Here is a 14812-nt window from a genome sequence, read left to right as displayed (position 1 = left end):
TGCTCATTCATCAGAGTTGCCTGTGGGGGAAGGTATAAGTCGATGCAGCAGGGCATCTTGGCCCAAAAGTTCCTCACAGCATCTGTGCATACCTTTCCCTTCCCTTCAACTGTACTGGGAGGAGAGGGGAGGTAGAAGCAGGTAGCAGAACAAGCTGGAGCAGTTCTGATGGTGGAAATGATAAGGGAATTTGAGGCCGTGTGGGGCCCAGGATTATGGGCATGCATGTGCAAGGATGGTGGCTCTACGTGGGGCTGCCCTTGAGACTGACCCAGAAACTCCAGCGGGTGCAGAATGCCGCAGCGAGACTCCTTATGGGGTCGTCGCTGCGAGATCACATTCATCCGGTACTATACCAGCTGCACTGGCTCCCGGTGGAGTACAGGATCAGGTTTAAGGTGCTGGTTTTAACCTTTAAAGCCCTATACGGCCTAGGACCCTCGTACCTACGGGACCGCCTCTCCTGGTATGTCCCACAGAAGAACTTACAGTCTGCAAATAAAAATATCCTGAAGACCCCAGGCCTCAGAGAGGTTAGGCTGGCCTCAACTAGAGCCAGGGCCTTCTCGGCCGCAGCTCCAATCTGGTGGAACGCTCTGTCACAAGAGACTAGGGCCCTGCGGGACCTGACATCTTTCCACAGGGCCTGTAAGACAGAGCTGTTCCACCAGGCCTTTGGTCAGGGCGCAGCCTGACCCCCTCCTCTGGCAACCTGCACAGAATCTTGCTTAATGGTTGCCATCAATTTGATTTTAATTAATTTTTATAATGAAAGGTTTTTAGAATGTTGGGTTATTTTGATTGTTGTTAGCCGCCCTGAGCCCAGCTTTGGCTGGGGAGGGCGGGGTATAAATAAAATTTATTATTATTTATTATTATTATTTAGTCGGCTTGGATGCTGTTTGTAGTTGCCTGAGGTGGACTGATATAGGTAGAGTTGAGTTGGTGGCTTGTATGGGTACTAGATGAGGAGAGCACTTGGTGGTGGTGCCCTGTAATGGTGGTACCAACTGAAGGAAGGGACCACCTGGTATCTGCAGAGCTTGGACTCAAGGGTGAGAATAGCCTAAACATGTAAGATCCCATGATCTGAAGCACTGCTGTGCATTGTTAAGTAAGTTTTGACATTGGAAATGCCAGTTTTGCAACGATATCCAGCAGAGGGAGCAGGAGCCTGCTCAATATTGCAGGGAAGAACTGGAGCATGAGTTTGGCAAGGCAATGATGATGTCACTCGCAGCCAATAGAGACCCGGTTCCAATTCATGTGATATTTCCTAAGCAACTAATTTCGCATGACACAGGCAACATCAGCGTTTGATTTATAGTTAAATGACTTCAAAATCCACAGGCAATGACACAAAATAGTGAGCGAGCTTTTTAATTCTCAGAACACAACAGGCTGGGTATTAAGTAAAATGGGAAGCAGGAGGGAGTGGAGAGAAAAAGCTGGCTTGATGTTGAGCCACAAAATCTGCATTTAGTCACAGTCTTAAGGTGGAGTGTAGGAGATTGCAGACTTACAGCACAGTCCTAATCATGTCTAATCAGAAGTAAGTCATTGGATTAAGTGGGGCTTACTCCCAGGTAAATGGGGTTAGGAATGCACCCTTAATTGGATTAGGCTGTGCTACTTGCTGTGGAGATTTCAGGTTGCACCTAGGGCTGATGGGACAAAGCAACAAATAATGACAAATTCCCTCATTTTTGAAAATACAAAATGCAGCTGCTACCTGGATCTGTCTCCTGCCCTAAATGTAACATGTGGTTGGATGATAGAAAGATGACAAAACAGTGTTAACAGCTTCACCCAATTCTTGCTGGCTTCAAAATCGCAGACAGCAGCCTGAATAATTTTAAGCCCAGAACAATGGTGATCCCATATTTTGGCAGTGTGCTTAAAGAAAGACAGCTCACTTGAAATGAGCCTGCAATGTGGAAAGAGAGCCTCTCACCATGTAGAGCAAATATTATTCTTAATATGCATGAATGAAAACTATGCTCAAGGTAGTTAACACAATAGAGCCATATTTATGTATTTGTTACTGAAATTTGTATCCTGCCCTTCCTCTCCGTAGGGTGCCCAATAAAACACTGAATTAGTTTGTACTGTAAAACACAAACTGGAAGTAAAGTAGGAGGGAATATCTGTAGCGGTGGCTTTATGTGTTCTTTACAGAGGGTAGAATTTGCAAGATGTCAGACAGTATAGCTGCAACAGAATCAATCCCATAAAGTATAAGCAAACTATTTAGAGGCGAGGTGGTTTTCACAGATAAAAGGCTAGGTATCTGGAATTTCAGCAGAAATCGTGTTGCCGCTTAATGTTATATTCAGTACCATTAGTCTCAAGTCTTCATTAAGCTGAACCTCTTAATTCTGGCACTGCTGAAACTGAATTTCATTTGATACTTGGAGAAGGGGAGTGTGTCCAGAGCTCTCCAAATTCCAAGACAAATCGTCTGTGAAAAGAGACGGCTAGATCAGGAGACATCAGGATCAGCTAGAGTCTATGATGAGTGAAACCCCTCCCCCTAACTACTGCCAAAAATTGCCTGCATGCTTTTTTTAGAATACTTTCTGCTACGTTGAGTAATAAGATATTTTACTTTGGGGGCTTCCTTTTATTTTTACACGAAAGCTCAAGTCCTCATGACTTTGTGTGTTCCTCAACCCCTATCCACATGCTTCCTGGTGCAATCACAAACTTGCATTCATAAATGTGTTCTCCAAAACACTCTTATCGCTTCCTTAATATTTCCGGCAGTTTATTATAGTGGAAACCCAGGTTTCTCTGTATCCCGCAAATCAAAACTAATCTGGTACCTTGCTGAAAGCAGCAACAGTGACCACAAATATTGAGGCAAGTGTTTCTGAAGAGGAAAGGACCGTGTGCTTTGGAAACCGTGATCTCGGAACCTCACATGTAATGCTTCAGTACTCCCCGTGAAGCGTATTGGGTTTTGCGTTGGGGCAGATAAGCTCCGAGGGGCTGCTGTGCCCTACATTCTAGTGTCCTACTTTACAGACAGCAGCACACCAGATACGCAGTCAGCTTGGGGTTTTTGTTTTGTTTTTGTTTTGGTACGGTAAAACCCACGCAGCAGAAGAAAGCATTTTTGCTCTGCGCTAAATAGAAATCTGAGTTACATTACAGGCCTCTTCCCTCTCTTGCCCGATGAAAGGTTCCTGCTAGCTGCACAACTTTCTGCCTTTCTGGCTTGAGTTTTCCCCTTCCTCTCCTCATCCACTCTGGAGAAGATCAAGCCTGCTTCAGCCATTATAATTTCCACAAATGAAGCATTTCCGCACAGAGGGACTAGAGCAGGGTTGGAGAACCTGTTGCTCTCCAGGTTTTGTAGACTACAGCTCCCACCTTTCCTGACCATTGGTTATGCTTGCTGCAGCTAATAGATGTCCAACCACATCTGGAGGGCCACAAGTTCCCCATCCCTGAAGCAGAGGGTTCTTGTGATGTGTGAGTAAGGTCATGAACACATGTCACCCACATAGAGAGCCAGTGTGGTGTAGCAGTTAAGAGCGGTGGACTCATAATCTGGGGAACCGGCTTCGCGTCTCCGCTCCTCCACATGCAGCTGCTGGGTGACCTTGGGCCAGTCACACTTCTCTGAAGTCTCTCAGCCCCACTCACCTCACAGAGTGTTTGTTGTGGGGGAGGAAGGGAAAGGAAAATGTTAGCCACTTTGAGACTCCTTAAAGGGAGTGAAAGGCGGGATATCAAATCCAAACTCTTCTTCTTCTTCTACCAATCTGGTAGTTGATGCATGATAAAGCCATGCCACAGGTTATGCTAAATGTGCCCTTTTCTGCGTGGAGTTAATCACAAGTATTTTTAAGTGGGAAAACAGCAGGCTGGGATATAAGCTCTGAGCCCTTCCTTTCACCTACTACCTTTCTCTTGAGTTCCCCCTCCCTGGGTGAGTTCTCCCCCATTTTCTGCCAGACTAACTTCTGCTCTTGGAGCTTGGCTAGAAAAAAATGCTGCCGGGAGGGAGGAGGCCGCAGGAGGAAAGCGACAGACAGGTAGAAGGTCGAGCACCCCGATGCACTTGAACTTGGTCCCACACTGTGCCCCTTTATTGCTGTCCGTTGGTGACCCAGGCCATCATCGGAATGCTCTCAGCTGCCTACATGATGTTGGCGGAATGAATCTTCAAGATCAGTTTGGATAAATCTCAGCTGCCTGCTACCATGATGAGAATGTGTCTTTTGTAGCGGGGAAGACATTGGGACATACAAGTCGCTGTCGTGAAAGCACCTAGAGGAACGAAAGAGAGAGAACTAATAGTTAGCATGGTTCTGTCAAAACCCAATCATCAGAGCTTTTCCCCAATGTGAATGATTTACTAGATAAAGCAAAGGCCGTTTCAGTAAGACTTTTGATCTTGTAATCGCCGCCACCACGACGTGGGTTTTATTTCTGTGTTGATAAGGCATAATATACCATCCCTTAATATATGGGAAGGGGCACACCTCATTAGATCTCAGGTTCACTCCCCTATATACCATGTTAAAGGACTGCAAGTGCCGTGTTTGGGAGATACCCAGGAGCGCAAATAAACAGTAGTGAGCTAAATGAACCAATGACTCTTAACTTTGCATATAAAACAGGGGCAAATACCCACATGCTTTATTCTTATCTAAGCAACCTTCCTGCCAACCTAGCAGTTTGAAAGCACATCAGAGTGCAAGTAGATAAATAGGTACCGCTCCGGCGGGAAGGTAAACGGCATTTCCGTGCGCTGCTCTGGTTCGCCAGAAGCGGCTTTGTCATGCTGGCCACATGACCCGGAAGCTGTACACCGGCTCCCTCGGCCAATAAAGCGAGCTGAGCGCCGCAACCCCAGAGTCGGTCACAACTGGACCTAATGGTCAGGGGTCCCTTTACCCTTTACCTTTAAGCAACCTCAACCTTTGGATTGGCTCTTTGGCTTTCCTCACAACTGCAGGACCATTGAAGTCACTGACGCCACTTGGCATTGACATGTGAAATGGAACAGTGTTTGATTTAGTGCGTTTTATGTTCATCTTTCTGGCATATCGCTTTGTGTTTTACAGCAAGAAAGACTAAATTCTGGCCCTGTTTTCACTTGAGCTAAACTGTAAGAGCTGTTCGACAGTGGAATTTGCTGCCAAGGAATGTGGTGGAGTCTCCTTCTTTGGAGGTCTTTAAGCAGAGGCTTGACAACCATATGTCAGGAGGGCTCTGATGGTGTTTCCTGCTTGGCAGGGGGTTGGACTCGATGGCCCTTGTGGTCTATTCCAACTTTATGATTCTATGATTCTACTTGGTTTTGCTTGACCATGTGAAGATTTCAGTATTCTCTTCACGCTAGCTTCACTTGGTTGCTATATCCTGTGAAAACAGACTTTTTGTAAGTTTCCTATCAATCTGTTCACTTGGTGATGCCCTACAGTTTGCCTGTGTATTTGGTTAGATCATCGCACGAAAGAGGAGTGAACAGATGGCAGTGGAGACCCACGGTTCTTCATTCTCTGCAAGTTTCTGTCGCTATAAAGGAACAGCATCACTGAGTCTAAAAGAAAAGGTTGCCTTGACTTACAGATTGTCTGTCTATAAATAAATACCTTATATAACAATAGAATTCGGAAAGACATTCCATTGCTAAACCTGTATGTGAAGCAGTAGTTGAGCACACTGAGAAGCAGCTGTGCAATGCTTCAGCAATATTGACTTCTTAACCATTTGTTTTTAAGCTCTGTGCTATGGACAAAAACCTGGAATTTGACAGAGACTTTCGGATTAAACACTACGCTGGAGACGTTATGTAAGTGTGGTTCCTACACTTGCTTTCTTAGTATCTGTTAACACCTCCTCAAAAACACTTTTGCAGTCGCACACTGCTGCTTCTCCACTCATATTGCACTATAGCCCGAGGTAGCCTTTCTCTTCTTTTGCTTTTTGCAAAGTCTAAGGAAATGTTTGCACAGTGGTGCCTCACAAGACGAAATTAATTCGTTCTGCGAGTCTCTTCGTCTAGCGGTTTTTTCGTCTTGCAAAGCAACCCTATTAGCAGATTAGCGCTATTAGCGGTTTAGCGGCTATTAGCGGCTATTAAAGGCTTAAGGGATTAGCGGATTAGCTGCTAAAAGGCTGTTAGCAGTTTAGCGGCTTAGAAAAAGGGGGTGGGGAGCGGAAAAAAATCTCAAGACTCGCAAGACATTTTCGTCTTGCGAAGCAAGCCGATAGGGAAATTCGTCCTGCGAAGCGCATCGAAAAACGGAAAACCCTTTCGTCTAGCGGGTTTTCTGTCTTGCGAGGCATTCGTCTAGCGGGGTACCACTGTATATGTTTTGCTTTTCGATAGTTTTTTGGCGCTGCTGCTGTGCTATGCCACTCATAGCTTCCCATGACTGGTCTGTGAGGCGGTCTTGCATTATTCCTCTGCGTAGCCACAAAACCACTATTCAACCTCCCTTATCAAGGGTGTTAAATAAATAAATAAATAAATAAGTTAGTTAGTTAGTTAGTTAGTTAGGCTATTTAATTTATCTTATTGTACTTGAACACATGTTTTCCTGGGCACCTTGTTAATTTCTTTCAAACACAAAAGCTAAATCTTTCCATAATCCCAGAAGCCATTTGTTTCACTGTTCTCCCTCAAGAATTTGCTTCTTGGCATATTTAATGTGTTGCCGCATCTGTACAATTTTAATGTAGCAACACACACATGAAAGTGTGCAATTTCTGGAAGAAATGTTAATGTAAGGGAAACATGAATAGAAATGTGGGACGAGAGGAGTGACCAGTGGTTGGGTATGATGGGAGTTAATAGCCCAACAATACTCGAAGGACCACTGGGTTAAAGTGTTTCACCGTATAACCCCAGTAATATTTACAAAAGCCCTGCAAGGTAGGTCAGTGCTATCTCTGTATTGCTGTCTTGAGAGCCCTGTTGAGCTATTTTATAAGATCTACATTTTAAAAATCATAGGCTTGGACGTGGACTGAGGTCAAGATAATGGGTGTGGGTGTGTGGGTATGTGTTTAAGGTTGTCTAGTTAAGTCCACAGCTGAGATAAGATTTGAGCCAGAGTCTTCCCACCTCACTGTTCCTGCCCTTAGGTGTCTCATTCCAATAACTCTCCACTTCAAAATGGATCTTCTTAAATAATACTATTATGCTGGTGAAGCAAACTTGGTTTTTTTCTGATTTCAGATAGGGCAGCAACTACTGTTAAGAAATTGGCACATGTTTTTAAACTAGAAAATACGCACAGCTTTGGTTTGGTTTGGTTCTTATGTGTCTGTTTCAAGAAGTTCTGTTTTGTTATTTGGATTATATAGATAACATTTGATAAAAAATACGCATGGCTTTAATTGCTAGCTAAATTCGGCCAATCATATAGTGTCCTCCGTGAGAGGAGAAGAACAAAGGTGAGCTTTCACAACTAGCACACCTTCTCTCCAGTAGTCAGTCATCATGTCACTGTGTATGAAGTATATTTTGTTAGCTTCTGATTTAGCCCACTGGAAGTCTACCAGGGAAGAGAGAACCCATAGTGCTGTTCATTTTCTGCTTGGTAAAATGTGTGGTGCCACAGTACAGTGGTGCCTCGCAAGACGAAAAGAATCTGTTCCGTGAGTCTCTTCGTCTTGCGGTTTTTTTCGTCTTGCGAAGCAAGCCCTTTAGCAGATTAGCGCTATTAGCGGCTATTAAAGGCTTAAGGGATTAGCGGATTAACTGCTAAAAGGCTATTAGCGGCTTAGATCAGCTGATGAGCGGCTTAGATCAGCTGTTAAGCGGCTTAGCGAACAGCTGTTAAGCGGCTTAGGGGCTTGGGGAAAGGGGGGGAGGGGGAAAAAACCCCAGGAATCACAATACATTTTTGTCTTGCGAAGCAAGCCCATAGCAAATTCGTTTTGCGAAGCACCTCCAAAACGGAAAACCCTTTCGTCTAGCGGGTTTTCCGTCTTGTGAGGCATTCGTCTTGCGGGGCACCACTGTACTGATAACCATGTGCTGTTGAGACTGCTGTGACCCGTTCCAGACACTGTAACTCGTGTCTCTGCAGTAGGAGGCAGCAATCTTTCTGAACACCAAGTTACTGGAAACTGCAGGAGGAGAGGGTGCTCTTTTGCACTTGGGTCCTGTTTGTGGGCTTCCCATAGCAATCTGGCTGTCCACTATGAAAACAGGACACTGAAACTACATTGGCTCAGCCCAGCAGGCTCTTCTTATGTACTAAATGCCTCTCCCTTTCAGTGGCCAATTGTTACTTTTGTGACTTGAGGTTCGCTGAAATTAATTCTCTCCCTTTCTCTCTCATTTACCAGCTACTCAGTCACAGGATTCATAGATAAAAACAAGGACACTTTATTTCAAGATTTCAAGCGCCTGATGTACAACAGGTAAGGAGTCAAGCTTCAGACACGTAAAAGGGTAATACTGGGAAATAAATTCATAACAAATTTTAAAAAATGTTTAAAAGTACTCCCCCCCCCAAAAAAAAAAACCAGAGTCCTTTTTGTTGAGGTTAATTCAGATGGAAATTCCCGTGTGTCAAAAAAAAAGGTTATTTATGTATGCCACTACTGTGGCCTGTGTTTTTGTTAGCCCCAAAATGGAAAATGAGCGAGGTCCCAACTAAAGAAGAATGGCAACTTAAACTGATGAAATATGTGCAGCTTGTGGACCTAACAGATAGAATAAGACAGCAAGAAGAACATATGTTTAGAGAAGATTGGAAAATATTTATTGAATGTATTGGGTGGAAATTGTGTACACTTGAAAGCGTTGGCAGCATTAAGATAAATACAACAGTGTAAACAAGTTTTGATGGATGTAATAATAATGGAATACTAAATGGTTTAGTTTATGTAAAATATGCAGGGATTTATGATATGCAAAATGAACCATGGAAAGAGAAGAAGGGAAGTCATCAACATTTTAAGGTTGCTTAAATGAATATTTCAAATGGTAAAACAGAAAATTAAATAAAAGTTATACAAAGAAAGGAGTCAAGCTTCAGCTATTCTCATGTCTCTTCACTACAGCTGACCAAATATTACTGACCTTTCTAATCTTTCCCCCCCTGGCTTTGTAGCTCCAATCCCGTACTGAGAAAGATGTGGCCAGAAGGCAAGTTGAGCATCACAGAAGTGACCAAGCGACCACTGACTGCTGCTACCCTTTTCAAGAACTCAATGATTGCTTTAGTGGACAACCTGGCGTCAAAGGTAATAATGGGTTTCGGTTTAAGGCAGGGGTGGGGAACCTTAGACTCAGGGCTAAATGGGACCTCCAGGCACTCTCCATAGGACATACCCCCTCACCAGCCCTGTTCTGCAACTTCCTTGAGTGACTTAGCTGAAATTCTTGCACTGTCATCATGCCTGGATATTGAAACCTCATGACTTTTCGTGTGGCTGGAATGTAGCTTACTGTTCAAAAAAGAGTCACATACTTCTCCTGTGTCTGCTCTTGCCTTTGCCCCAACTCACAATTCACGAGTAGCCTTGGCAAAGTGGCTCTCATGATGGAAAAGCGTCCCAGCACCTGGTCTAATGTCAGTTTTTTTCATCTACCCTGTTTCCCCAAAAGTAAGACAATCCCCCCAGCATAAGACCTACTTCCAGTTTTGCGTCTCGCTGTAATATAAGGCCTCCCCGATAATAAGGCCACCCCAGAATATAAGGCCCCCGAAGCTACCGTAAGGCATTGTACCGTATAAAGGTAAAGGTGCCCCTGCCCGTACGGGCCAGTCTTGACAGACTCTAGGGATGTGCGCCCATCTCACTCAAGAGGCCGGGGGCCAGCGCTGTCCGAAGACACTTCCGGGTCACGTGGCCAGCGTGACATCGCTGCTCTGGCGAGCCAGAGCTGCACACGTAAACGCCGTTTACCTTCCCGCTGGTAAGTGGTCCCTATTTATCTACTTGCACCCGGGGGTGCTTTCGAACTGCTAGGTTGGCAGGCGCTGGGACCGAGCAACGGGAGCGCACCCCGCCGCGGGGATTCGAACCGCCGACCTTTCGATCGGCAAGCCCTAGGCGCTGAGGCTTTTACCCACAGCGCCACCCGCGTCCCATTGTACCGTATACAGGTAATAAATTTCCCTCCCCCCCCCCTTTTTTTTGTTCAACAATAAATGTGTACCGTATTCTTCTTCATGGAAAAAATAAGACATCCCCTGAAAATAAGACCTAGCGCATCTTTGAGAGCAAAAATTAATATAAGACACTGTCTTATTTTTGGGGAAACAGGGTATGTAGGATTTCATTATTAAAAATACTAGGCTTCCAAACAACAACAGCAGCACAGAATTCCTACAGCATGTTCTATGTTCAGAGGGTTAGATAGTGCTTATTGCAACCCTCCTGCCAACACTGAATAAAGTTGATGATTTTTTTTTAAAGATGAGAAAGCAGAGGTTGATAGGCTAGCTGACCCAGGACTTGAACTGGGCTCTGATGTTTTCCAGAGGTATAATTTCTAAAGATGGGTGATGGGTGCAAAGCTTGCCAGGAAACCACTCTGACCTGGAAGCATGAACCTTTAGTCTAATACGTGGTAGAATTGGTTAACTGGTCAGTCTGGGGTTTGTATATGACTAGTGGCGTGCTATGATTGGTTGCAGACTTAGTTGGTATTTTTATGTTCCATTGCTGCATGAGCAGAATGAGAAAGGGGGCAGATTTCATGAGCTCTCTGATGACATTAGTGGCGGTCAAGTGACCTCCAGCCATTCTTTTGCTGTCTTAGCTTTACACCAGTAGGGGAGTCAGGACTTGCCTAGGGGTAATGTAGATAGAATCTGCAACAAGCTGGCCATTCCTTCTGATTGCCCTCTCCCTGTGCTTCTGGAGATGTCCATTTCCTCAGTCTTAGGCTGGTTTAGTTACAGCAGCATAGGATTTACATCAACAATGTTAAAGGTCAAGGTAAAGGGACCCCTGACCATTAGGTCCAGTCATGGCCGACTCTGGGGTTGCGGCGCTCATCTCGCTTTGCTGGGTGAGGGAGCCGGCCTACAGCTTCGGGGTCATGTGGCCAGCATGACTAAGCCGCTTCTGGCAAACCAGAGCAGCGCACGGAAACGCCATTTACCTTCCCGCTGGAGTGGTACCTATTTTTCTACTTGCACTGTGTGCTTTCGAACTGCTAGGTTGGCAGGAGCAGGGACCGAGCAACAGGAGCTCACCCTGTCGTGGGGATTCGAACCGCCAACCTTCTGATTAGCAAGCCCCAGGCTCAGTGTTTTAGACCACAGCGCCGCCCGCGTCCCACACCGACAATGTTACGATGCTGTAAATTTCCTACACGATCATAACCTGGGCTTATGTTGGCACAGAGGACTTAATAGCAATCCAACCCTTGTCTGGTCAGCATAACTTGAGGACAGAATACTACTAGCAGCCAACTTTATCCCATGCTAGCAAAGATCTTGGCAAAGGGCTCTGTAAGCCACTTGTCCCTTGCACCCCCAGCAAGAATAGCGCCAGAGGGTTCCTCAGAAACAGACAAGCTTCAAAAACAAAGCATGTAAGGAAAAAGCTCTGCTGCTATTCATACAGGGTTGGTGCCTGTATCTAAGCTCACATGGGAACGGGTCAGTGCAGCGCCTCTGAGGTTTATTTCAGTTTATTTCTCCATCCTTTTTTTTTTTTTTTACTGACTTGAACCTTCTTTTGCATTATGGGCATTAATCACATGATGGGTAGACAGTGCTCTGTGTGAGGCAAAATTATTGAAGCTTTAAAATCTTAATTTAAAAGGCGAAGCAGTAAAGAGACCCAGGGAGAAGGTACAAACAAAATGCATTAGGAGGTCCCATGGGGATTTCCTCCTGCAGAGTGTGTAGGAAAGGTTCTGTCTTGATCATTCAAAAGTTTTATGTGCAATCTTTTCCTTAATGAAGAAGGACTGCTGAGTTCTTCAGAGCAGCAACGTGGACATTAAAGTCTGACTCTTTGGCAGCCATTAAGAGCTTTACAGCTGTCAAGCCAATATGTTAAATAAATGGGTTATAATGGTTGCATTAAATTTTCTTTTATGAGGGAAGCGTAATATTGTGTGCTAAACAGCTGACAAAATGTGCTGTTCAAAAACTGTCCAGTGTTGAATAGCATTAACTTCATTGTTGTCTTTATTTTATTTTTGTAAGATTACATTTGTAATGCACTATATATCTATATCTGTATCTATATCTATATCTATATCTATATCTATATCTATATCTATATCTATATCTATATCATCTATATCTCGCTTCTTCAAAAAAACTTGCTGTGGTTGCTAATATGCTGTCAATATACCAAATTAAGAATGTTGGTGCTTACCTGTAAAGACTTAAACAACTTGGGACTAGCTGAATCCTTCAATAGTATAGACCTAACTGGTCACTAAATCTTCAGCCAAGGTACTCCTGGTTGTTTCACAACCAACAGTGATCCATCTTGCAACAACCCAGAGGAGGATCTTTTCGGTTGTGACACCCGGCCTATGGAACAACCCTCCAAGATAATGCAAGTGCCTGCCTGCTTGCTAAGAACTTACCAATTATCCTACTTTTATATTATTTTGCATAAAAATCTTAAAGCAATTTACAATAAAACATTTAAAGTACAACACAAATGTATTAAGGCCAGTGTATTGAGTTTATCTGGACTTGATTGCTGCTGTATTTGTTGCTTTGTTGTAGTTCTAATGTTTCCAAGCACAATTCAAAGTGTTGGTGCTGACCTTTAAAGCCCTAAATGGCTTAGGTCCTGTATACCCGAAGGAGCGTCTCCACCCCCATCGTTCAGCCCAGACACTGAGATCCAGCGCCGAGGGCCTTCTGGTGGTTCCCTCATTGCGAGAAGTGAGGTTACAGAGAACCAGACAGAGGGCCTTCTCGGTGGTGGCACCCACCCTGTGGAACACCCTCCCTTCAGATGTGTAGGAAATAAGTAGCTATCTTCTCTTCAAAAGACATCTGAAGGCAGCCCTGTTCAGGGAAATTTTTAATATTTAACGCTGTATTGTTTTTAATACTTGATTGGGAGCCGCCCAGAGTGGCTGGGGAAACTCAGCCAGATGGGCGGGGTATAAATAATAATTTATTTATTTATTATTATTATTATTATTATTATTATTATTATTATTATTATTTTCTAATGTCTTATTATGAACTGCTTTGAGATTTTTATGAAAGGTGAATAAAAAGTAATTTAAATAAAGAGAAAACAGTTTAATAATAATTTAGAAGCCTGCTGATCTTGTTAATGGTCTCCTCTCGGTACCTCTGATTCTGGCCGAATATTTTTGCTTAGATTCTCCATCTGACCTTCAGACTTTCCCCTTTTCCATTCAAATCAGTGGAGCATGTAATACAGTCAAGAGTCTTCGGTCATGGAGCCATTGGCAGAGTTGTCTTATTGTTCAGACCATAGAAGAGTCCTGATTCACAAGCTCTTACGTTGGGTGGGGGGGGATTATCAGCCAGACCAATTAGTGCTCAGGGACTTATTTAACAATTTGACTGATTACCCTGCTGTTCCTTCCTTAAACTAGAGATTGGGAATGGTGCACAAACTAAACCCCCACCTAAATCGTTGTCAACTACTCCGCGAATATTTGGCCTGTAAATTAGCCTGTTCAATTTTTGGAATAAATGCACTAAATTTTGCTCAGTTATGGCATGCCAATAAACTGCCTGTCTAGATCTCAGATTTTTCTAGCACTTAACCTCAGTCCATTTGTCTGTAGGGATTTGCTTCTTGCCCTATATTCCTTTTGGGTAAGGTGGGCAAATATTCTCCTCCTTTCTAAAATGTCGTTTTGTGACTCACTAACAGTAAGCATGACGAGCCATCCCACTCAGTGGATGAAGGAATAAGACTGCATTAGAATGTTAATAACCAAGATATCAGTAGGTATGTAAAAGCATCCATTTAGGAGCATTTCTTAGAAAGGATACACCCCAAAGCCTTCACTCTACCTTTATTTATTGTTATATCAGGATCAAAAGAATATCTGGGCACCATAAAAGCTAAATGTACTTTATTTCCCCTTCCCTGTCTTATTAAGGGGTTTGTGTGCTCTCATTTCTTGTCAAGCAGATCTTGCAAGTCAGGAAATAAAAGACAAGAGGTGTTTCCCATGCACCTTTTTAAAAATAATATCTTTGGACTGATTTATGCTCCTGCCATGTGTAATGGAGTGTGGCTGATAAATACTAAATCCTTAGAGTTGCCTCTTGAGGCTTTGGGCTTCTTTCAAAAGATCACCAGGGGTCTTTCCTTAATGTTCCTTTCACTGACAGCTGTAGTGAGTGATGGGCCATTGTGAGACTTGGTTTTTTTAATCTCTGGGGACCCCTCTCGTTTGTTTCTTAATCTCTCATTTGCTGGCCGAACCTGCTCCCTTCTCCTTCCTCCTTGTGGTTCCATTTGTTTCCACTGCAAATGAGCTTTGTCAGTGTACTTAATTCCATCACTTAATAAACCCGGCATCTAGTTGAAATGCATCTTCTCTTGACCTCCGCCAGCATGAAATGTGTAGCATGTCGTTTGTCAAACACTTGCCTTGGCAAACCTCTGAATGCTTTTTTTAAAATAAATAAAAATTGCTGAAGCAACCCTTAATACAATCATTTCCAGGCAATGCTTGCTTTTTCATTTGGATAGCTTGGCCTTCCCCAAGTTAGCAACCTACAGATGCTGTTGGATTCCAGCACCCATCAGTCCAACTGGCATGGCCAGTGCTCAGGGCTGATGGGAGTCGCAGTCTAAAACACCTGGAGGACATCAGGTTGGGGTAATAATAATATAATAATAATTTTTT

At 43.8% G+C, this 14812-nt stretch overlaps 1 protein-coding gene across 4 annotated transcripts in view; it reads left to right on the top strand.

Annotated features, from left to right (window-relative positions):
* The window catches only part of MYO1D (myosin ID), a 185572-nt gene that overhangs the window by 59344 nt on the left and 111416 nt on the right, over nt 1-14812 (top strand). For all 4 annotated transcript variants that reach the window (XR_014503947.1, XR_014503948.1, XM_083407519.1 and 1 more), the window contains exons 12-14: nt 5739-5809; nt 8320-8394; nt 9090-9222. Coding sequence is in view for 2 of the 4 variants with exons in the window: in XM_083407519.1 (XP_083263645.1) it covers nt 5739-5809; nt 8320-8394; nt 9090-9222 (279 nt within the window). In the remaining 2 variants the exon portion in view is untranslated. The remainder of the gene's footprint in view (nt 1-5738; nt 5810-8319; nt 8395-9089; nt 9223-14812) is intronic.

This window comes from Podarcis tiliguerta (assembly GCF_965153285.1).
Source record: "Podarcis tiliguerta genome assembly, chromosome: 13".
NCBI classification, from domain to species: domain Eukaryota; kingdom Metazoa; phylum Chordata; class Lepidosauria; order Squamata; family Lacertidae; genus Podarcis; species Podarcis tiliguerta.
Note: the sequence above shows the minus strand (reverse complement) of the source record. Positions and strands in the feature narration are given on the sequence as shown.